This window comes from Pungitius pungitius, chromosome 3 (genome assembly GCF_949316345.1).
Source record: "Pungitius pungitius chromosome 3, fPunPun2.1, whole genome shotgun sequence".
NCBI lineage: Eukaryota > Metazoa > Chordata > Actinopteri > Perciformes > Gasterosteidae > Pungitius > Pungitius pungitius.
The window spans coordinates 28,556,108-28,580,404 of NC_084902.1; the positions used below are offsets into that span (position 1 = coordinate 28,556,108).

General features: G+C 50.2%; 2 protein-coding genes across 2 annotated transcripts; one reads left to right on the forward strand and one right to left on the reverse strand.

Moving 5' to 3' along the window:
• Positions 1–4,230: 4,230 nt before the first annotated feature.
• pln (phospholamban) lies at positions 4,231–5,465 on the forward strand. Its single transcript, XM_062561599.1, has one exon. It carries the CDS (start codon positions 4,454–4,456, stop codon positions 4,892–4,894), a length of 441 nt encoding a protein of 146 aa, XP_062417583.1. The 5' UTR covers positions 4,231–4,453; the 3' UTR covers positions 4,895–5,465.
• A 306-nt stretch (positions 5,466–5,771) lies between these two features.
• Positions 5,772–24,110, reverse strand: LOC119219737 (protein FAM184A-like). Its single transcript, XM_037475127.2, has 23 exons — positions 23,714–24,110; positions 20,700–20,777; positions 19,898–20,032; positions 19,676–19,774; positions 18,613–18,819; positions 17,993–18,166; positions 17,703–17,864; positions 17,401–17,536; positions 16,929–17,110; positions 16,643–16,828; positions 13,630–13,752; positions 13,375–13,536; positions 12,290–12,411; positions 12,040–12,190; positions 10,974–11,088; positions 10,802–10,899; positions 10,440–10,593; positions 10,185–10,312; positions 9,893–10,077; positions 9,550–9,696; positions 9,333–9,450; positions 9,108–9,212; positions 5,772–7,898 (listed from the first exon to the last, which is right to left on the reverse strand). Exons 1-23 carry the CDS (start codon positions 23,885–23,887, stop codon positions 7,890–7,892), a joined length of 3,150 nt encoding a protein of 1,049 aa, XP_037331024.1. The 5' UTR covers positions 23,888–24,110; the 3' UTR covers positions 5,772–7,889.
• Between the last annotated feature and the right edge of the window lie 187 nt (positions 24,111–24,297).

Consider the following 24,297-nt stretch of genomic DNA (forward strand, 5'->3'; position numbering starts at 1 on the left):
ACGCTGCACGAAATAAACACAGCTATGTAACAACAGTGAGTGGTTTCCGAGTCTTTGTCTATTGCAAACACCCTGTTACTCAGTGCAGCTTGTGGTTTTTCTAGTCCTTTTCTAGTTTTTTGCACCTTGGGGGGTTTCCTTTTGTCCACATTTATGTCACAATTATACCTTCAAATGTTCAAAAACTAGGCAAGGAGTTCGAAAAATACTAGAGGTTCCCTTAAAACTGCATTTTCCTGCATATACACATACACATATATACTGTATATATATATATATATATATATATATATATATATATATATATATATATATATATATATATATCTGTCTGTTGTGATGGAGTGAATTCATGGAAGAGGGACACAGAGGGACACACATGACCCTCTTCTGTGAGACGGGGCTTTATAAATAGAGTTATTTTTCCACTGCTCTCATCCAACTCGCCCTCACAGACACCTCGGGGACCAATCACCATCCTCCGCGTTAACCTCAGCGACCAATCGGACCACATCGGAATGCCCTAAACGGCCGATCACCGGCTGTTTAACGAGACTTTGTCAACATATGACCTCAGCACAAAAAAATAAATTAAAAAAAAGACAATTTCAGGGGTTTGGTTCTTTTTTTTTTTCCCCATAAAAAAAGGGCCCCGTCTATAGAGGCCTTAGCGAGCTAGCGCGCCAACCACGTGTTGCCGCAAATAAAGTCTGGTAATGCACGGGGCGCCCTTTAGCAGCTGCTGTTGACCTTCAGCCCCGGGCCCTCTCCTTCGTGCATCTCCCCACAGCCCCGACGTGGCGACACAATGACCGTGACACAATGGAAAGGGGGCCAGCTGTGGCGCGGTGACAGAGCCTTTGCTTATGCTTTCAGTACCTCTCCGGAACAATGTTCACCGATTGGAGCATGTCGTATGATGTTTGTAATATATGTGAAACGGATGTAAATGTAAAAAAGTGACAGACCGTTTTTTTTAAATTTGAGTTTCTATTTGCAGAGGAATGACACACGTGGGACGGGGGCCGACTTTATCTCAGGCCCGGCTGCTGTTTTGTTTTATGTGGCTTAACGGAAGAGGTGTGAGTCCAGGCGGGACAGGGTCAGAGGTGGGACGCCAGGCCGCTCTGGTTACGTTCTGCTGTTGTTGCTATCGAGACCAATGAGGCGGGAAGGCGATATTTGGTGTGGATTATTTTAAAAGGCATTAAATGGGATGGAGGGCGATGTGGTCTGTGTTTAAACTGCAGTAATCACATCATGGGTAGTACTTCCTAACTCTTGATTGTCCATTTTTATGAAGCTAAAACCACAGCGTGGTGTTTCATTTACAGATAATATGTTTTTAATGTTCTTTTTATTTATATTCAACTCCTGGGAGTTTAAAGGCTAATAAAACAGCCCCCAAAACCCTCTGCTTTCTACATTTTCAAAACACTTTAATGTCATCAGGGGGAGTTTTGAGAGACGTTGTGCTTTAAAAAGTGTCAGATGCGGAGGCCTCTGGGGGGGGGGAACAGCCTGTTTTGGGGGGCTTCTCCACACAGCCGGCTGTATCTGGAGAGCAGAGCGAGTCGACTGGAAGCGGGGAATGTGCGTGAAGTCCTCCAGAGTAAACACAGCGGATGGGGTGAAGCCCCCCCCGCCTCTCCCCTAACGTGCCCTTTCTGCTTCCCCCCCCCTCCCCCCCCCCCCGCGTCGCCTCTTTAAGGGGGATTCAGAAGCGTAATGGCGGGCGGCGTGCGGGGCGGATCAGAAGGGCGCTCTGGTCTTTCGGCTGCGGGGCGAGAGGAGAGCGAGAGGTCAGCTGGGGGGGGGGGGGGGGGGGGGGGGCATCTCTCAGTTTATTATGTCCTCTTTCAGCTTCTTCCGGAAACAGAAGTGAGAGCTTGTGATTGCATTATTAGACTTGTACCTGTCAACCGGTTGGAATGTGGCCTTTTCTATGAACATCCAGCTTTCATGAGAATGCCTTTTGGGTTTCTCTCTCTCTCCCTCTCTCTCTCTCTCTCTCCCTCTCTCTCTCTCTCTCTCCCTCTCTCTCTCGGAGCAGTCTGGCATTTCACCATGTAGGCTGCAGAGCTTTAACTGCTCCTGGGACAGAAGGAAAAAAAAAAGAAAAGGGAACTTTTTTCTTTTTAATAATTCAGCAGAGTGCTTCGTGTAGATAAAGATGGATCACTGAGACGCAGCCCTGACCACGTCGACGGTGCCTCGTTACCCCCGAATCCGTCCCCCTCGTCCCCCCCCCCGCTCACTCTTCTGCGACGACCTCCACTCACGGGGGGGGGGGGGGGGGGATGTCTTCCCGTGTCGTCTCACCTCCAAAGGAACCACGCGGGTCACACATGAGGCTGGTGGACGCGTCCCCTCTGTCTCCGTGTGTCACATGAACAACAGGGACGGCGCGCCTGGCCCGTCCACACGCACGCTCTCCTGAGAGGGGGGGAGGTTACATTTTTGGGGCCTTTTTACTATTTTTTTAAAGGCTTGTCTCTTTTCATTCCTCCCAAGTGGAGGACGCTGACCAGGACTCCACAAACTTCACATAAAACCTGCCCCCAAGGCCCAGAATAAGTGGTTGAACGCAGCGATGTCAATCAGCAGCTCACACGCCACGCGTCACGTGTGTTCTCTTCACTGCCCCAACAACACCAAGCAGGATCCACAAGGATCAACTCCCAGACGCTCTGCCATCAGCGTTAATGCTTTGGCGATGGGATGCGTCATGATGAGTTTCTGCGTTTTCTCAAAAAATGTCCACGTCCAACGGGACACGTTTTAAACAAACACCCTCGGACCTCGTTGGAGTCGAGCGATGCTTCATTTTTAGTGCGTTAGTTTCCGCGCAGCGCGGCTCAAGGCCTCGATTTGACTGATGTTATTTACGAAAGAAATGTTAACAGATTCCAATGTTTTATTGCATAATTACAGTATTTCAGGGCCATTCTATTTTGTTTTGAGTATTAGAGACTGACGCCGTATCCCCACTCCCTTTGAATCGTTTCTGGGATGCCCTGCCTCTCTCTCTCTCTCTCTCTCTCTCTCTCTCTCTCTCTCTGTTCACAGCCGTGCACAGCGCTGCATATCCGACATTTCTCTCTCAAACTCCAACCAGCTCTGTTCTCCCCCCCTGAAAGGTAAGAATCCAGCATCCTCCGCGGAAACAGCTGCTCCTCGTCGTCACTTCTCTTCTCAGCAGGAGACGATGTTTAGGAGACGATGTTTAGGAGATAATAGCGCTGAGAAATAATCTGGAATAGAAGAGTTGTTATGATTGGTGGATTAAATGCACCCCGACGGGGGTCGGGATGGAAACTGTAAACACGATCCAGAGCGCAGGGTGTGATTTTTATAGTTGAACTTCAGAGTAGCCGACGCTCGCCTCACTAGTGACGGATGTGATGGAATTCTATTAAGTTTTTATTATTTACAGCTCTTTACAGTTGCCCAATATAAAGCAAAAATCAAACAAAAGAACAAACACTCCCAAATATTCAGGCGTTATTCATCAGTCAATATCATTATTTTCCCTTTTGGGGAATGTTTTAAAATTTGTTTCTAGTTATCCTTTATTATGAAATAGCATTTGTGTTTCTGTTGCCATTGAAGTTAAGTTATACTATACCAAATTCTAAAGAAATATCCGATCTCATCTTTATTTGAAACCTACAGACACCATAATGATCAGCAGGTGAGTGCTGCTGCCTCACAAAAGGTCTGCATATAAATGTCCAGACTACCTTTTTACTTCTTAAAAGCATCCCATCGTTTTCTCAGACGACCACAAGTTGCAAAAGACGCTGCAGCTGTTTTGTTGGCAGAAACGTGGGATTAATCCCCACAGAGCGGCGGGCCGTCGTCCCGCCTGACACGCTGTCGGCCCCGTCTAATGCAGCGGAGGTCAAAGGTCAATGTGCGGAGTCAGGGGGGGGGGGGGGGGGGAATGAGAGCTCCCTTTATGACCTGCAGCGTTGACTGATGGAGGGATTAGCGATGGGGTCCAGGTCCAGTAAGAGCTGAGGGGAGGCACCTGGAGTTCCTCCAGTGACCACTAGGTGGTGGCAACACAATTAGAGGAAATAAAAGCCTTGGAACTGATTTTTTTTAGATACAATTGACGTTTATCAAGTGGTAATTGGAGCACAGGAGTGAACCCAGTGGAGGGATACAGAGCACTTTAATCTAGAGAAGACCGGTCTGGCCTTCGTTCCCATTTCGATGCACGTAGTTCATTTTAATTATTAAAGACATTTCTTTTCATTCCACCTACGAATGTGTCACCTGTTTCTGCTTAAGTTCGTCCAGCTTCATACGTTCAATTCAAATTCAAGGTCTCAGAGTAGACCGATGCTCTGACCGAGGTGTGTGTGTGTGTTAAGGCGTTAACGTGTCAAGTGATAGGTGGTGACTCAGAAGCAGATTACAAGTGGAAGGAACCAAAGTGATAAAAATGGTAAAAATAGAAGTGTTGATTTGTCGGGTAGAAGGCACCGAGTGGCTAAAAGAAACAGAGGATGAAAGTTTTGAAACGCAGGCCAACTTGCTTCATTTTGGGAAACATTTGTTTCTGTCTTACAGAGGAGGAGACGACAGAAGAGGCCTTTGGTTTCTTTCTCGTGCCGCCGAGGGACTGAACCGCTTCGGGGCCAGGCCCCCCCCCCGATCACCTGACCCCGAGCTCCGAGTCTCCCGGCGACCTCGCCTCCCCCCCCCACCGCCACCCGTCTCCATGGAGCGCGTGCAGCACATGACCAAGTCGGCCATCCGCCGGGCGTCTCAGATCGAGGTGACCCCGCAGGCCAAGAGGAACCTGCAGGAGCTGTTCGTCAACTTCACCCTCATCCTCATCTGCCTGCTGCTCATCTACATCATCGTCCTGCTGAGCAGCTGAGGGGGGGGGGGGGGGCGTGAATAAGTGAAACACGGGAGGAAAAGATGACATAAATAAAACGCTAGATGTGACGCTTATCTGCAAAGGTCTCCGATGGGCAGCATGAACATAGAAACTATTGCATATATATATATATATGCAATAGTTTCTATGGGCCGCAGAATTAAATGCATATCTGTTATGATGTGTCCAGAGTTTTAAAAGCAATGCTTCTCCTTTAGAAATTACTTGCAGTAGTGAGGAAAACTTCACTTTGCATGTTGCATGTTAACTTAATGATCTTCTCTGTTTATGCCCATAAAGGTTCTGTGAAAATGTAAAAATATAACTTTTGGAAAACGACATGGCTGAGATAAAACTGGCTTCGTTCTTCTGTACCAGATTGTACCACCTGACTTCTAAACTGAGTGAAATAAATTAAAGTGGTTTTCCTGCTCCATGTGTAGAAACGTGATTTGTTCATTGCACAGATTAATTTAACAAAAATGTAACAGATGTGTTACAGGTCGAGATAACTGACCAGTTTTGAATGTTAAATTATGTCGCTTGCATATTATCGAGAATTTGGTTTATAATAATTTATTTCCTCATTTATTTCTTACTCAAAGATGTATTCATATTTATGCAAACATGTATTTATAATTTACTCTAATATGATGAATGTATTGCTTTTAAATTAATTGAGAATTCTGTTTGCATAAATTAAAGTGAAGGAATGAATTTAATTCTGCAAAACACAGCGTCATACGAGGGGGTCGGGGAAGGTCCTCACACACACACACGCACGCGCACGCGCACACGCACACGCACGCGCGCACACACACACACACGCACACACACACACACACACACACACTAAAAGGAGCACAAGAGAAGATTTGATCTCACAATCATTATTTTACTGTTCCATGACATACAACATAAATTATATAAATATAAATATTGTTGTTGCTATAATTGTTATATATTTGTGCGTCATAAATGACAAGACAGGCGTTAAATGAAAAGTCCCAAAGGTAACATCAAATTACTTTCACATTAAAAAAAACAAAATACCATTATAAAGACAATTTCAGCGGTTCAGTGAAGGTCAGCTGATGCCAGTATTTAAAAAAACATACGCCATTTATTTTCAAAGGTTGCAACGTTTAAAAAAGACTTGAACCTCCTGGGTCAAAGGTCACGTGACATGTGAACAGCTGCAGTTCTGCTGATGACCACAGTAAACGACTTTAACCTAAAACAACGGTCCAGTAAGAAACAAAAGCATCAAATCAGCAACTACAGACGTGTGAACGTCTATTTTCTATTTCATTACAGCGTTTTATTTGTTGAAATGAACAAGCTCACCATGGAGAACCATTGAGGAGCGGTTCGGAAGCTCTTTTCTGACATATCAGTGGATCCCAAATTACATTCTAAAGTGGTTCAAAGTATTGTTTTTCTAAATTTGACGTGTCAAGGCAGCGGAGTCAGTGTCTTCTGCCTCGCCGCTGTCCGTGGTGCCGATGGGATTTGTAATCGTCCTTTTGTCAGTTTCCTGTTTTCATCTATAATATTTTCTCTTAACCAGATTAGCTTCACATTAGCTGTGAAGCATCGTCCCTCGTCGGCCTACTTCAGTGGATTTTTTGATGAAAACCAGTGGAAGTCAGAATGTGATGTGAAAAAAAGCATCAATAAGAGAGAAGCAACATCTACGTGGTCTGATGCAGATGTCGAAGCGTAAATGTCAGTATATCAACATCGTCACTTGAATAAATATCTTCTTCACAGTGTGCGTCGAGGAATGAACCGACCGCAGCGGCGTCCGTATATATCTTACAGATCAATATTTACATGATTAACTACTGAATGTGCATCACGTCATAGGGGTGGGGGGGGGGCTTCCAGGAGTGACAGACGAGGCCTCTTTCAGGCGGCTCACATGCAGATTGTACACTTCACATCGTGGCTGAGCGGACCTCCGGGTCCTGGAAACGACGCAAACTTTTAGTCAAGAACAAACAAAAAAAAAAAAAAAAAAAAAAGACAAAAACAAAACAAAATACGCAGAAAAAACGTGAGGATTTCGGGTGAGTGACGGCAGCGTCACGGGGATATAAAAAGGGGCGCTTGATTTGGCTCCCCCCCCCCCCGTGATGTTTTGCCCTCCTGGGCCTGTCGGCGTGTGAGGGAATGCAAATCAAGCGCCCCTCGGGTCGTTCTCGGGTTTCAGCGAGCTAAAGTCAGTGTTTTTTGAATGGGTTTTCGGTGCCGTCTTCTGTGGGTCGTCGTGCGCGACCGAAGGCGAGCGTCGAGGCAGAAAAACACGTTCAAAGCACCTGCAGTCAGGTCACAGCTTGTAAGACACATCAAATATTCAGATCAGCAATGCTCTCCTATAACTTCGGACAAAGCATTTTAACATTTTTTTAGAAATCACCTCGATGACTGCTATGAAAAAATAATACAGCCTTCTTCTTGATGTTGTCTCTTTTCAGGAGTTTTACCAGTGATTTAACCCCCGATTTAACCCCCGATATCGATTTAACCCCCCCAACCCCCTCCTGTGTGGAAACCACTCCTGTAGTCTTCAGAGGGAACTACAGAACGGCTGCAAGGGGACGTCCACTACGTTTTCCCTTTAAGGACTTGAAAAATCCTGGGCGGTGAAGGCTCTTTAAGGATGAAATGTCGCTGCTTTGGAGCTCATGCAAACGTCACGTTGTAATGGAAAAGCGTCCGTATCCCGCTGCCATGCACACTTCACCGCGTGCGGATGTTTGATGTCGCTCCGAATGTCTCTCAGAAGAGAACTTTAGCTCCCTGTGCCGTTACCTCGTTCTTTTTGTTGTTGTTGTTGTTGTATTTGGGACACGTTGTTGTTGTTGTTTCTTTTGGGGCCGGTCAGAAAGTGAAGTACTGGGCGTACAGCTCCTCTTCTTTTAGGACTTGTTCTCTACTCTTTCCCGCCTTCCCCGCTCGCGGCTCCGACGGCGTGGTGGCGCCGGCCTCAGGACGGCTGAGGGGAGGGGGGGGACGAGAAAGAAGACGCGTTTTGTTTACACACTGCTTAGAGATTACAAGCCCGGCAGTGATCAATTGGTGTCTGGATCGTGGACAGAACCAGCGGCTAATGGACCCCGTGAGAATCGAGGTGATCAATCAAATACTAAAATGATGGAACATCTGTTTTTGGTAAGTGCAAAGAGAACGAGGTAGTTCAAAAAGAGATGAAATCGTCATCATTAGTCTCTTTTGACCCCCGGGCTGATAAAAGAGATTCAACCATGAAACCCGACGCACATTTCGTTAACATGCAGAATGCACCAAACTGCACGCTGGGACCTTCTTCACGTGGGGTGGCGAGCGTCTGCAGAGAAGAGGCTGCGACCAAGTGTCTCATTCACCCGTCGAAGCCATGCATCCACTAATGTCTGCAGCTACTTCTGATGCCGCTTTGGACCGATTTTTGAAGAAAATGAGCCCTCCTTCAGGTTTGGGGGAGGTGGGGTGAGGACAGGAGGGGAGGAGTGAGGTGAGACATACGGACGGTGGGGGCTGCAAACATCTCGTATTCCCTCCCTGACCCCCCAGGGAAGTGAAGGTGAGCGGGACGGTGGGGGGGAGGGGGGGGGGGGGGGGCAGCAGTGGCAGCAAGGCAGTTCAGTTCTCACCTCCTAAAGCTTTGCCGGCCCTGATGCTGCACCAGGGCTCCCTGATGATGAGGAGCATGAGGAAGAGCAAGGATTGGCATGGGATGATGTGGAGGATGAGGAGAAGGAGGAGGAGGAGGATGCTGAGGAGAAAGAGGAAGAGGGCTGAGCAGGGGCGGGCCTTTCCTGAGCCTGGGGGCGGGACCTTTGAAGGCGGGGGGATGTAGGTGGGAGGCACAAAGCGGCCTACTGGTTCTACCTCCTCCACCTCCCTCCTCTTCCTCTCCTTGGTGACTGATCTGACTGGTTTTGAACGACAGCGACAGTTTGGGGAAGCGTCTGAGATCCCTCTCCAGGATGGACTCGATGTGAGGAGGTGTGGGATGGGATGATTTATTTATAGCTAATTCGTGTTTGTATTAATGTAACGTAGATAAAGCGGCCTCCATCACCTTGAATAAGGATCAATTCTTTGATTTGGCCACCGCATCCAGCTACTTTATAAGAATTGACGTCATTTTGTGATTGATTGAGTTTGTCTCAGTTCAGACTGAAACCAGTGGGTGAACGCTCACCTTGATGAGAGGGTTGATCACGCCAACGTTGGCACTGGAGTTGAAGACCTTGCTGAAGCCCGTCTCTCTGTTGACCAACTCCAGCTGGTAGAACTTCTTGTCGTCCTGTGGAAAAGACGACATTCTGAGGCCCCCCCGAAATTCCAACCGGTCTCTCGGTGGATCTAAAAATCCAAATCTCTTCTGCCCCTCAACTGGTCTCGTGGTCCGCTCGAGTTGACTCACCACCAGCTTCTTCACCAGAGCTTCTCTCTCGGTGACCATCTCCCTGAGCTCTGCGATGACGTGCAGGTCTTCTGGCCGGCTTTCCCTGTGTCTGAGCTTCTCCTCCGTCCCCTCCAGCCTGAACGCGCACAAGGACAGAGCAGTGATCTCCCCCAGCAGGGACAGAAGAATAAGGATCAACACAACTGGATCACACACACACACATCGGTGACTCACAGTATCTGCAGAGCGCTGATCTTGTCTTTGAGGACCTCTTGGGCCTTGTTGAAGTCCCCCAGCAGGATTTGTATTTCTCTGTGGTGGACTATACTTATTTCCCCCAGATCCCTATCGTGTCTCTTTGAAAGGTCTTGCTCGTGGGCCCTACAGCGGGGGGGGGGGGGGGGGGGGGGACAGACGAAACTCATGAAGAGCACAGCCGAGGAGCCTCTGATGCATCAAACACACGTCTGACGTCACATGAAATGTGACATCATTTGAGTGAAAGAGCAAAAATGACATTAACTGGATGATTATTCCCACGTGGGACACCTTGGTGGGTCCGGCCACTGTTTCCCACCTTATCTGATGGTTCGCTTCGCCGCGAACCCGCAGCACCTCCTTGCCCTTTATCTCCAGCTCTCTGGTCAGGGTGTCGATGGTCTCGTTCAGCGAGTGGATCTCGTGGTCCAGGTCGGTGATGCGGTTGCTACGGGAACACAGCTCGGCTTGCAGGTCTGAGATGCGAGCGAGGAGCTCCTGCTCCTGGGACACGTGGACGGCACGCGGGGCGTCAGAAGATGCTCACGTGCAGGAGAAAAAAGAAAAAAAAGAGAGAAAGAAAGAAGAAGGCGGAGAAGAAGGAGAGGTACCTGCTGGCGGCTGTGCTCCATCGCCTTCTCCAGGTCCCGTTTGACGGAGTGGCTGTCTTTGTGGTGGAGCTGCTTCAGGTGCTCTATGGATGCAGCATGCAGGTGGTTCAGCTCTGCACGGAGAGACGCTGCCGGCCGGAGAGGAGAAACATCAGACAACATCTCAGAGTGCCACAGAACCAAGTCGCCGAGGGAGCAAATCAGTTCTCGTAGTGTCAAAGGCAATCATTGATGTGTGGGTCTCGAATCGTTTACCCAGCTTGGCTTTCCCCTCGTCCTCCAGCTCGAATCGCAGCGTCTGCAGCTCCTGGTCGGACTGCTGTCTCAGGATGTCAAAGGTCCTCCTGTGAGCCTCCTTCAGAGCGTGCACCTCCTCCCTCTGCTCCTGCTTCAGACGCTCCTCCAGGGCCTGGCGGGAAGGAGCACACAACAGATTCCATGTGGAGACGACGATTACTATAACACTCGGGCAAGAGTTTGGCCGAAAATAACGATGGCAGACAAACAATGAGCGAGAAACAACGCTGTCCCAAATCATTTTGTATGTAATATAAAGTAATCGGTTTTTAGACACCATCCCCTCCCTGTTAATTGTGTGTGTGTGTGTGGATTCGTACCCTTATCTGGTGCTGCCTGGCCTCCTCCATGGTGCTCAGAGCACAGCAGTGAGCCTCCTGCAACCGGTGCTCTCGCCGCTGATGCTCCCTCTGCAGCTCTGCAGACACGCACAGAGACGTGAGCGTGCGCGGCGCGGCGCGGGTGAGGTTTGCGGCGCCTTCGCGTGCTTACCTTTCAGCTGTTGGCTCAGCAGCTCCCTCTCCTGGTTGAACTGAGACTGCAGCTGCTGCAGAGCCGACTTGGACTGAGACAACTGCAGCTCCAGGGACTGCTTCAACAGAGAGATCTGCGCAGGGAGGAGAAGTGGATGTGGTCTCTGATGTTCACACTGGAGGACGAGGCCTTCATCCCAGTGTGCAAAGAGATGGAGGAACGCAACAACAGGAACTCGGTGTTTGTTTCTGCGCAGCAACGACATATTTAATATATTTTTTGGGGGCAAACAACCACAAAACGACTCTCCGTAGGAGTGGGGCGGGGAGGGGGAGGGGGAGTGGGGCGGGGGGGGGTATCAACCCATGGATATCAGCCAAACACTGACAGCTGCAGCTGGAGATTTCGCGTCACAGCCCCACCAACGCAAACCAGCTATCGGGACAATTAGGGGGGGGGGCGGCTCGCTTCCTCCTCGAGCTGCTGCAGCTGAGCCCCCGGCGGAGGGATTTATTGCTGAAGGAGTCCAACGCGAGGGACTGTGAAGTAAGATGGACTTAAAACGAGAGGATGAGGAGCAGCGCTGAGATGTGCGTGAGTGGGGTTCAGCGCTGGGTGTGGATTTAAAGTGACGGACAGGTGACCTGTGCAGATTATCCTCACTTCCTGCCTGATGAAATGGATTCTTTTTTTAGACACTTACAAAGACGCATGTAGGACGATCGAGTTGGAAAAAACAACCTGCAGTTTTCATTAAAGACGCAGACTGCAGCCTACGGCTCGAAGCTTTTAATGAAAATATTTAAATGGAGAGGAAGTCATTATAGATACGGACGGCACTCCCACCCACACACATACAAAACAACACTCACTGCTAATATATTGTTCCTCCTCCACTTTAAGGGGACGAGCGGACGCCGTTTGAGCGACTCTTTTCGAGGGGCCACGCTCCTAAAATCCCCCTTAAAGCGGAGCCAAAGACGAGAACTCCTCCGTCACATGGGAGGCTCTCGTGTGCATGCGCGGATGAAGCGCTCTACTTTGGCGCGGAGGGAGGCGGGCTGAGCGCACGTCGGTGCTTCACCTGTTCCAGCAGGTCCTCCACCTTCCTCTGCCAGCCCTCCCGGGCCGCCATCATCTCCAGCTCCTTCTGCTGGGAGACCTGCGTCAGCGCCGCCTGCTTGTCCGCTTCGTACTCCTCCGTCAGCTCCTCCTTCAGCAAGCGCACCTCCTCCCTGCAGGCGGGAGCGGGCGAAGGGTTAGTTCGCGGCTCAATCGGCTCCTTTTTTTTTTTTTTTCCCCTCCCGACTAAAGTGGGGTGTGGGGAGGGTTACCGCAGTGCCTCTCTCCATTTGTGGTCCAGGTCATCGGCCATCTTGTCCACCTTCTGTTTCTCCTCGGTTCTGATGGACATCACTCTGGCGTCATGCTGCTGTCTCTGGGTCTCGATCTCCTCCTGCGAGACACAAACAGCTTTCAGTAGCAGCTTGCTATCTTACTTAAATATAGCTTCTTTCTCTTCTTCTTCTTCTTCTTCTTCTTCTTCTTCTTCTTCTTCTTCATTGTCTCAGGAGAGAAACCTTTTTCCTATTTTTGTTCCAGTGAAAGCATGAAAATAAACAAGTTTAATACTATCTGCTTCAGCTGCTCCCCCCTCAGACCCTGCTGCTCCTCTCCCTCTCCTTTCACGGGACCCCGACTCCTCGTTCCTCCTCCTCCTGTCTCTTTTATTGCCGCCCGCTTTCCTGTCTGTCGTTTTTTGGGCATTTTTTGTGTTTCGCTGAGAGTCAATTTCTAACCAGCTGTGACCTCTTAAAATAAGAATATGAATAAACAGCAACCCGTCTCTCTGGAACACTCACAACGCGCCATCTTCCCGTCTCCCTTTTCAAACACGGGGGGGGGGGGCACTCAACTCAAAATAGCCTCGGCGGTCATTATCTCGCAGCTGGCCTTCAGTGCTGCACTCACGTCTCGGTTAAAAATCCCATTTCCGGCGCTCAAAGCGCTCTTCCTCTCGGCCCCGTCCCGTCTTTCCTTCTTTGTCACTCGTCAAAACTTTGGAAAATCCAGTTAAGCTTCGATTTTCCTGCAAAACCGACACCTTCGGATGGTTTTACAGTATTTGGTGGACTGTCAAAATGACTTTAGAATAAAGACTGATTTGTATTTATTACTCTTCATCAATAAAGTAGGGCTCAATCCTTACGCTTCAAATCAATTCATTCCAGATCATTATTAGCCCTTACCTTGGTATTATTCCAGCTGAATGTGCAAAAATGGGAAATCTATCTTGAGGCCATCTCACAGTTCACAGAGAATACTTTCCAATACTCAATGAATAAAGGATGAAGGACATTTGCATACACATTTGCGTAAACCTTTCCGGGGGGGGGGGGGGGGGGGACGCGCCGCTCACCTGCAGGTCAGTCAGCAGGTTGCTGGTCTCTCGCACGCGGCCTCGGGTCGCGTCCAGCTCCACCTTGAGCTTCTCCTGCGTTTCCCGCAGGCAGCCGATCTGCGTCTGAGCCGAGCTCAGGCTCTGCTCGCCCTCCCTCACCACCTCCTGCAGGTGGGACACCTGGAAGACATCCACGGTGGGGGGGGGTCATCAGTTATGTGAGGGAGCCGCCTGCGGCCCGGCGATTTGCCCCGCTCGGCCCCCGCCTCCCACCTCCTGGTTGGCCATGTTGAGCTTGGCCGAGAGCTCCTCCTTCAGGTTGTCGAGGTGCTGCTGGAGGCGGTCTCGCTGCTCCTCCAAAGACAGGCGCTTGATCTCGAACTCCTGACTCAGTTTCTGCAGAGAAGAGGGAGGAGAAAGAACCGAATGAGGGGAGCGTGGAGCTTCGGAAAGAAGAAGAAAAAAAAAGTAATTTATTAGTGCCTGTTTCACTAGGAAGGCCCGGCCCCGGTATTCCCCCTGTAGGGATAATCCCTACAAAAAAAAGGGGGCGGGGGCGATGAGACGCCAGCGTGAATCCCCTGAGCGCCGCGTCGTGGCGTCGTGGCAGTTGTTGCAGTTTTCACTTCAAACTTAAAAGGCCGTCACATCCGACCAACCATCCGAACGGTTCCTATAATCCTAAATCCTCCCCGTGACGTCTCTTATGAAACGCTGTTTTTCTCTTTATATCCTTTGCGCTTAATTCATCCACCGGGTGGATATGTGTGTGTGTGGGGGGGGGGGGGGGGTTAAGTGCATTGTAGCAGCTCTTTGGGAAGAATAATGTGAATGTGCTGCTGGATAATCCTTCGAGACAGATTGAGTTACAGAACTAATCATTTTCCCGTAAACATGGGCTGCAGAGAATGTCGACGTCGGTGGGCTGAATGTGTAATGTTTAATGCACTGGTGGCCCACCAGTAATCCACATGCTCTTTCTTTAACCCAATTACAGCACACCTGCCAGCATCATGTTGATTTAAGTATCCCCCCCCACCCCCCCGAGGTCAAAGGTTCAATTCAACCAATTCATGTCTCCTTTAATTAAAGCTGCAAAGATAAGTTGATTAAAAAGAAGCTGATTCGATGATTATTCAGTCATTTTGAGAAGAAATATTTGCTTCTTCTTGTTCACATTACAGTCTGTGGAATATTGCTCTTCATATGCACATCTGTTTATAGAAAGGAGACAAGTCAGTGTGTCACAGCCACCTCGGCCCGGTCGGGTGATTTAAATCACTCATTAACATCCAAAGAAGAACAATCGGCAGCAGGGAGATATGACGCAAAGCCGCCATCCTGCTGCCGTCTCAAATTGCTTTAAGTAGAGTGCGGTGAATTATGAATTAATACGGAACAAGAAATTTGCAGCATTAGTCAATGCACGGCCTCGGGTTGAGAAACTCCTTAATGTCGCGCTGAAAGACGAAAAAAGACGAAGAAAGAAGAATTTGCTGTTTTAAAAACGACAGTCTGCAATTCTTCCTCATATGAAATCAGACAGACATTAATCTAAAGATAACGAGGCGCAGCGTTGCTCGGCCTTACGTAACATTGTTCTTTTTCGTCATTGCGCCTCTATCCATCCGTTCCCTCCATCGCTCCTTATATTTAGGGAAAGCTATAAACACACACATGTCCACACACACACACACACACCACTCTCGCCCCGGCTTGGAGGCAGGATTTAATGTCAATGAAAATCAACCAATTAGCATTCGGCTTCAAACTGCATTAAAGAATATGAGCTCAAGAGAGGGCGGGAAAAAAAGAAAGAAAAGCGGAAGGCTGTGACATAAAATAAGCTGCAACGTTGGTTCCAGGTTGAGCGGGATGTCTCATGCTGCCTTTGTGCCTCTGAGCCCAGTCGCCGCCACTGTGAAGGGGCTTCTTCGTGGTCGCCGAACGCAGGTGGAGCCATGTGAGCCATGTAAGAGAAAGCGAGCGCTCCTCCTCCTCCTCCTCCTCCTCCTCCTCCTCCTCTGGGAGGGAGGATAAAAAATACTGCTGACCGGCCGGAAAAAACACAACAGACCTTTTTTACCGCCGCGCGGCGGGACGATGTCATCCTGCGTCGCGGGCCCGCCCCCTGGGGCATGTGGTAAAAAAAAAAATCTAGCGTGACTCAACTGCTCGCTGAGAGTTTACGGACCACGAGATACGAGATCACGTCGAGGCGCCTGTTTTGCCGCACCTTTTTCAAACTTATTTCCATCTCTTAAAAAATGAAAAACCCCGCAACCCAGGGCACCGGCGTAACCGTGGTTACCACGCGACCAGAGGCGATGCGTACATTGCTGACGCAGGAACACACCGAGGCTTGATTTAATGTGCCGTGGTTCTGACTGGACCGATCGGGTCCCCCCCCCGGTGGCCTCATGACCCACAGGTAAGTCATTCAGTTTGATCAACGGTCAACAGAGGAAGGGAACAGAGGAAGGGAACAGAGGAAGGGAACAGGGGAAGGGAACAGGGGAAGGGAACAGGGGAAGGGAACAGAGGAAGGGAACAGGGGAAGGGAATAGGGGAAGGGAACAGGGGAAGGGAACAGGGGAAGGGAACAAGGGAAGGGAACAAGGGAAGGGAAATGAATCCGGGTTAAATCATTCAAACCGCGTCGTTCCGTCTGTGTTTGTAAGCGAGAAGCTGGATCCATGTGGAGGGTGCAGAGAGGAGCGTGAAGACCCACAACACGGGAAGAGAGAGAGAGAGAGAGAGAGAGAGAGAGAGAGAGATATGTTGTCTTGGTAGTGAAAACCTAATTAAATGTGTGCAGTCAGTTGAGCGAGCTGCTCATTTCTCAGAGTTGCATATTTCCTAATAGACTAAAGGCCAATGGCTCCGAGGAGGAAATGTAATCACTGATGTTGCTGCACTGAAAGCATGGACACAAAAGAGGAAACCCCTCAAGAGTGGGATGTGATTACTGTTTTTATGCAAAAACTAGCGTGGAGTCTATTTATACATCTTGCATATCTTGAAATAGGAAAAGCAGTGGAGAAGAGCAGTGTGTAAATACCATCCGTGGCTGGGTTCCCTTCTTAAGGAACACACTCCATCCACTGCCTTCATTGATCTGTGGATTTACACCATCAACACAGCTCACCGTTGAGAATAGAAAGCGCAACATCTGAGATGAGGGCTGTGACCCCATCGACACAAACCGCGGCGTTTAAATTTAATTAATCATGTGCCTCCTGAGTCATGAATACCCCCCCCCCGACGTTATTCCACCGGCACTCACCGCCACGAGGAGTTTCTTCTCGTCCTCCTTCTCCTGCTGGGCCTCCTCCCTCATGGCCTGGTGCTTCCCCTCCAACTCCTCCAGCGCTCGGACCTGCGCCTCCTTGAAGCGGTGCATCTCCTCCTCGTAGTGCGCTCTCAGCCGGCACAGCTCCTTCTCGTAACCCTGGTGCTCCTCGCGCAGCGACTGAGGGGAGGAAAGAGCAGGAGGACAAAGGTTTTTTTTTTAGGGGATCCGCGGGCTCCTCGGACACCGGCCGTAGGCTCAAGGTGTGGCTCAGCGGCACCTGTTCCAGTTTCAGCACTTGCTGCCTGTGCTGCTCGCCGGAGGCCTGGCTCTGGTTGAGCAGAGCCTCCCTCTCCTCCTCCAGCCGGCCGAGCTTGTCCTTCAGCCGGCTCTGCTCCTGGTCCAGGTTCCTGATGGTCGCCTCGTGGGACATCTGGGTGGCCTGCAGGGAGCCGATCTGACCTGGGAACAGCCCCGTGGGAGAGTTGGGTCAGAGAGAGGCGATCTGGGCGATCTGGGCGGTTTGGATCGATTCGATTCAATTGTGACTACTTGCCTGGTCCTTCTTCTAAAGTGTTATCGGCGGAAATGAGTCTTACGAGGAGAGGTTTTTATATTACAGCAGCGCGTCTCAGTACGGGTCAATAAAACAGACAAAGCGGCTGAGTCAGACGACATTTGACCCCGGCGCTGGAGCAGCTCCCCGAGAGATGCCTGTCAAACGAGGAGGAGGAGGAGGAGGAGGAGCTTACTGGCTTTGTGGAGGATCTCAGTGGCCTGCTGCTGGACTCGTTCCCTGCTGCCGTCCAGCTCGTACTCGGTGTCCTTCAGCTGCATCACCCAGATTTCTCCGTCCTGGATGGCCTCCTCCAGCTGCTTGTGCAGGTTCTGCGGCACACACACACACACACACACACATGCAGAGAAACGCACAGAATGCATGCCGCGTCTTCTACGCGACGCTCGCCATGCCTCCACCGCCGCGGCCCGGAGTCACGCGAAGCTTCCGAGCACACACACACACACACACACACACACACACACACACACACACCTTGATGGTTCCCTCCGCGTTGGCCAGCGAGGTCTGCAGCCGGTTGGTTTTGTCTCGGTTCTCTCGCGCCTCCTCGTGCGCTTTCTGGAGCTCGCTCCTCAGCTTGGACAGCGAGCGCTGCAGCGCCGCCTCCTGGGCCTGGAACTCCTTGCGGAGCTCGACCTTCACGAGGAGGACACGCGCCAATCAGCCCCGAGAGACCGAAGACGCCCCCCCCCCCCTCCCGCCCCCCTGTGGTGAATGCACTCGTTTGTGTTGTTGTTGTGGTCTTCCCCGTGTTGCCCCTTCACCTCGGTCCGTTTCCAGGCCAGCAGGTTCTCCGTGGTGAGCTGGTGGGTTCTCCTCATGGCCTCCAGCTCCCGCTCGTAATACTCCTGAGCTTTGCCCAGCTTGGCTTCGTACTCCTCCATCAGACGCACCTTGTCCCTGGTTATCTCCTCCACCCTCTCCATCAAAGACTCCACCTACACAGGCAGAAATGGACAAATGAGAAGAAATGTGTTTGTGTTGTGACTCACAGCCGCTGCAGTACAACTAGGAGCCACGATATATTGAGCACATCTGTTTTTTGTTTTTTTTATATGAATATTTATATATTTATTTTTTCTTGTATTGGATATTTAACAGTTGAGAAGAAAGGAAAAATGTGAATAAAACAAGGGGATGACATGCAACAACGGCCCGTGGCCAAATTACAATCACACATTTGCTATATATTATATTCATAAACCAACTGTGCCAACAAAACAACCCTATTTTTTACATTCGTAAAGCCAAATAACACTTAAGAAGCCTCACAAAACAGCAATTACTCCATCAAGTAACTTGCTGAGACAAGCTGTCAGAAGGTAAAATGCTTCGATCTTCCCAGAACACATCTATCCTCCTCCCTCTCTCGCTCTGGTCCCACCTCTTGTCTATGGAGCTCGGCCAGCTTCTCCTGGTCCTCGGTGGAGGTGGCGCTCTGGTTCTGCTGGTTGTTGAGGAGTTCCTCCACCTCCAGGCGGTGGGCGGCCCTCAGCTCCTCCAGCGCTCGCCGCTTATCCGCCTCAAACTGGGCCTGAGTCTGGCTGAACGCCCGCAGCTTCTCCTCAAAATCCCGACGCATCTCCTCCACCTACAGGAACCACGAGACATGGACCACTCCGTTTCAATCGCTCGTCTCAACCCTTCGCCAAGCCTACAGCATCACAGCATCACACAGCATCTCCTGGAAAAATCCCTCTGTGATCATCGGAAAAGTGCAGAATATTGAATTATATTACCTTCTGCTGTCAGTAAACTTATTTTGTTTTGTTTTTTTTGTCCCTCGGGGACAAAGCAAATGCTCGCAGCTTCTCTAACGCGCAGAAACGACGGGCTGCAGTTACGTCAAAAAAGATCTGACGGACAAGAAAAAAAAAATACAAAAACGTATCATGTGATGTGATGGCGGCAGACCTCCACGCCCACCTCAGGTGGTCATTGGTGCCCAGTGGTCAGACAGAGTGGAACGAAACAACGCATGACATGAGGTGTGGAGTCACGTAGGATTCACGTTTGGTCATCTTCTTTCATTCCGCTACGTGAAGTCAGGGACTGGTGCAGATTGGTGATATGGCGTGCGTTAGTCATAGAGCCGGTGGTGATGAGTGGCGTGCTTGCACAATTCGTCCCACTTAAAGGAGCCTCGTGGGAAACGGTGGGTATTAACAGAGCAGCAGACGGCTGTTTGCAGTGTCGAGACGTTACGAGTTACTTTACGTGGATTTAATGTCCCTCGGAAGATCGAAGAAATAGCTGCTTACCAACGTATGGCAATAAAATAAATCCCCCAACCAACAAAATAAAAGCCCAGAAGTACATCCTCGTGTTCCTACTCACCTCCGAACTTGACCCATTTCACAAAATCTTGCAAAATCAGCAAAACACCGTCCTCTAACAGCCCATGCATGCATGCGTGCGTGTGTGTGTGTGCGCGTGTGAAGCCGTACCTCTCTGCTCATAGAAACCACTCTCTGTGTGTGCTGGGCCTCGGTGCAGAGCTGTGAGTCCTCCATCCTCTGCCTGTACATCTCAAACTCCGCTAAAGCCTGAACGCAAAACAAAAACCCACCGGCCATTCAATGACGCAAAACGCCGCGATAGTTCCTCCAGAGACCAGCCGAGGGCCACGAATGAGTTAACCCCCGCCCCCCCCCCCACCCGGGAATGACCTGTCTCTTCATGTGTTCGTGAAGCTCCACCGATTCTTCCAGGGTGGCCAGCCGCCGCCTCAGCTCCGCCTCGTCCACCATCTTACTCTTGTACTGCATGATCTTGTCTCTGGTTTCGGTGACAATGTGCTGCACCTGAAAAGCGTGGGGGGTGGGGGGCGGGGATGGGGGGGGGAATAATTGAATACGAGGATTCCATGCACTGTTTGTCAATATTTTTGTCAAGGCTAAAAAATAAAATACGTTGTGCCGATGCACCATGTGGAGGATTTCATAATCCCAAATATGAAGTGGGTTGAAAAAAATGAATAAATCTCGGAGGCTGCGCAGCGAACGCCGTCTCCAAATGTTTCTTGGCAGCAGAGAAAAGACCCACTTTGAAAATGTAACACATGAAAGCAACAGAAATTAGGCACCATGGTGCTCTAAAAGCTTCTCTCTGAAGGAAATAGGAATAAAAAACACTTAAATCAGTTTCATTTTTGCCTCAGCTTTGTATCCGCAGCCACCAGCCCATAAAATAAACTATATATTCCATCAAAGACACAACTGCTGCATGAAACAGCTGCTGAAGGCTGGAGGTACTCAAACAAGACTCAATTCAAGGTACCGAGCAGCCAAATGACAAACTAATTATAGCGGAGGGAGCAGATATTCTACCTGCGACAAACTAAAGGAAAAAGCAGAATGAACACAGATGCCTCAGAGTAGTGCGTGATGACTTTTCGGAGAAGCGCGCGTGGGATTGTGAGATCATCGGGGCGCGCGATCGCTCTACCCGGTGTTTTCCCGAGCTTCATACCTCGTCCTCGTGGGCGTCTCTCAGGGACTCAATCTCCTCCTCGTGTTCGTCGTTCTTGGTGTTGAGGGCGTAGATGACCTGCAGGCAGGAAGGCAATTAGCTGTCAGAATGAAAGCGTGATGAAAAGCTCCTTCAACCGTTTCCATATCAGATCAATAAGCTCCGCTCGCCCTGGACTCAGTGTCAATATCAGACTGCAACAAAATCAATGCTAATAGTATCAGGGAGGGAGGGAAATACGTTTCACACACCGAGTAGATGGTCTAAACATTTTTTTTCTTCTATCGCCAAATGAATCCCAAGAGAAACTGGCCTTTTTTTTCTCTTCTTCTCGCACAAAAGAAAGCTTCAGCTTCTGGAAGTTGAAGCTTAGTTGAGGGCTACGTCACGTGGTGACGCTGCTCCATCAGGCACCGTGAGAAGATGCGCGTGATGATTACTCCCTGAAGTCAGCTGGGAATGTTCTATTTCATTAGAAGGCTGCGCGGTGAAACATCTGCTCCTCAACCCCTGATTACAATTATTTAGAGTGCTGATCAGGATTATTAATAGTGACAATGGTGATGGTGATTTGGGTGGCAGTGGAAACCCTGCTGTCCTGATTTATATTCTTACCACACTCTGAAGTGCTTTATAAACATCGGAGAATATCCTTATTGATAATGTGAATGAGCCAAAGTGACTGATGAATTAAAGTAACCCCAAAACAAAAGGTCCCGGGACAGAATAAGAAGATTAAACTTGTTGGAAGCACCCTGAGGCTCATTTATTGACCCCCCCCCCCCATTCAGAGGGAAGGCGGCCTCGGAAAACCCACCCCTCAATTATACATGATTGTTTTTTATGCCGCTGCCTGCTGCTCTTTCATCTCGCTCTCTTCGCCTCTCCCGGGTTGCTTTCATCCTTGTATCTCTCCCCCTTTTGGTTCCGGTTCCTCCCTCTGCTCCTCGCTCCGTCTCCCGGGAGAAGGGGGTACTTCACGTCGTCTATTTGTGTCCGCGCTCCCAACCCTGAAGCTTCCCACAAACACGGGGATCTCAAGGAGCTTCAAGTGTCTTGCAAGGGAATTCTGTTCCGCGAAAATACATTCGGCAAATGACGGCGAATCCAAATAAAACTGCAAAGATAAATGACATAAACGTGATTTAGGGGATTATTCAATGTGAACCTTGGTCAGTCACAGGTTTAGGCTTTGGTTAAAAGGAGCATTGATGACGCTTGATGCTCTTTTGCAGTATGCCTGGTAGTTGGCGGGGTGTTTCAATAAAACTTTTTAGTTTCAGCCATCGAGCGAAAGGCTTTGTCCAACCCATGACAACCCGGAAGATACGACGCAGGCTGAGAGGCAGCTCGGGCAGCTCTGGTACATCACGCACATACAGAGGATCTGGAACATGACACATCCCGGATACAACAGCTTTTACAATAAAAGAAAACGAAGACGGCAAACAACGGAGCCTGCGGTGTGTTCTCAGTGTGATTTCCTGAAGGAGCTCCAGCAGCAGAGCGAGGAGGCCTTCCACGCATCTACACGGGGTCTTTTTTTTATTTTTTATATGTGTCACACCTCAAGGTCTTTCAAAGTATTGAAAAAATAAGATAACATTCACAAATCACAGCGCACTAAAACATGGCAGAGGAATCTCAATCAAATCTGGCCCTGGATCAGACCGTTATTGTGCAGGACAGAAGCCCAGATGTGCACACATCTGGGCTTCTGTCCTTCATTCTCCTCATCTGGCGTGTTTGTTGGCCGCGGGGCGGGAGCATAAAAGCTCAGTGTCGATATCACGCAGGCCGGCGGCGCACTTCACATTGGGGAAGCCACCATTTTTGCCTAAAAGCTACCTCTGATTGAAGTGATTGATCAGCTGGCGCCGTGCATTATGCACACCACCACCGATCCGAACATCACGAGGGAGCAATATAGCACCATTAATGCGGCGACCGTAACAGGAAAATAGCCTCCCCCCGCCTTGTCTCCATGGAATAATGTGCTGGCGGAAGACGAGTTTGACTGGTTACTCTGCAGTGAAAGGTTGACAGCAGGGCCCCCAGAATGCCCGGCACGGCTTGTCAGCTCTCCTCCCGTCATCCTGGAGTTCAGCCGAGCCTGCGTTTCTCTCGCGTTCCTCCACGTCGAGCCCACGGAGCGCCGAATTCGGCCGTTTGGGTCGAACCTCCTCGACGCCGAAAGCTGTTCTGATCAAACGCAGCCTCGCAATCCTCTGCTTGCAGGGCTGTGTTCATCCTGCCGATCGCATCAGCGAGCCCGTTATGTAAAATCTCCTGTCCTCCACCCGCTGCTTTGGTCTCCGTTCAATCGGCACGGGTAAACAATCTGCTCCATTCACATGTTATTCACCCTTTCAAACCATATAGTGAACTGTGTCCACCTTAAATCTTCTGCCACAGCGGGACACGGAGCCCCTGGTTTGACACGCCGGCTTCAGGTGGAGCACAAAGACGCAGCTCCGCCAAACCTCTGCATCCCTCCAAGATTACATAAATTCACCGGCCCTGTGAGCAGCAGAGGAAGCCCTGTGACGGCTTGGAAGGGCGCACGGGTTAAGCCGGGGTACAGAGGGGAAGATGACGGCCCGCACATCTGGAAAGCTCTGCCTATATCGGTGTAGTACCGTGTGATCGGTTGTTGTTGTTGTTGTTTTGTTGCAGGGTGGAGAGTACCAGCGGCCTGATCTCTGGGCACGCATCAAATACACCTCTGCGTCATAACGACAACCTGGCGTCGGTCATCTGCCGGTGACCTATGACCTCGGCGAGGGCGAGGATGCAGAGCAGCAGCTCACGCCTGCGCCAACACACACACACACACACACACACACACACACACACACGACACTACGCGTAAAAACAACAACTACACGGAACACCAACACGTCCTCAACCGCGTGTTTACCAACGCCATCCCGGCACCAGTTCACAGCACTGCTCCGTCCCCCCCCCCTCCCTCCCTCCCTCCCTCGCCCCCCCCCCCCCCCCTCCCTACGGACCTTGGTGAGCTGCGCTATCTTCTTGCTCATCTTCAGGTGCAGGTCCTGCGTGTAGTCCAGCGTCACACTGCCGTCGTAGAACATGCCGGACGGCGGGGACGGGGCAGCGTTGTACTTGGCGTTGCTGCCCGCGGTGCCGCCGTACGGAGGCAGCCAGCCTGCCCCCGTCGCCATCTTTCAGGGGGGGGGGGGGTAAAAAAAAAAAAAGAAGCCAAACGCGACGCTCTGGATGTCGATGGAGCGGCGGCCGCTACGCGTTAAATGCTCCCATTAGTTAATCCTCCGTTTTTTTTGTTTTTTGGGGGGGGGTTATTCCCGAGACCGCGTGAGAGACGAGGAGCGGGGGACAAGCGGCGCGGGCATCCGCGAGCGGGAGCGAGCAATCGGGGTGATGAGAGTGCGCGGAGACGCGCGCCAGCTGCTCAGCCAATGGCTGGTTCAATTGACTGTAATGCAGCTTTCGATGGATTGTTCTTCTCCTCCCGGGGATTGTTTTTTTGATGGAGACAAATAAACCTGTCAGGGATGTGCTCATTTTAATTCCATTATTGTCTGTTGTTTGACAAATAGAGCCGTTTCGAGCT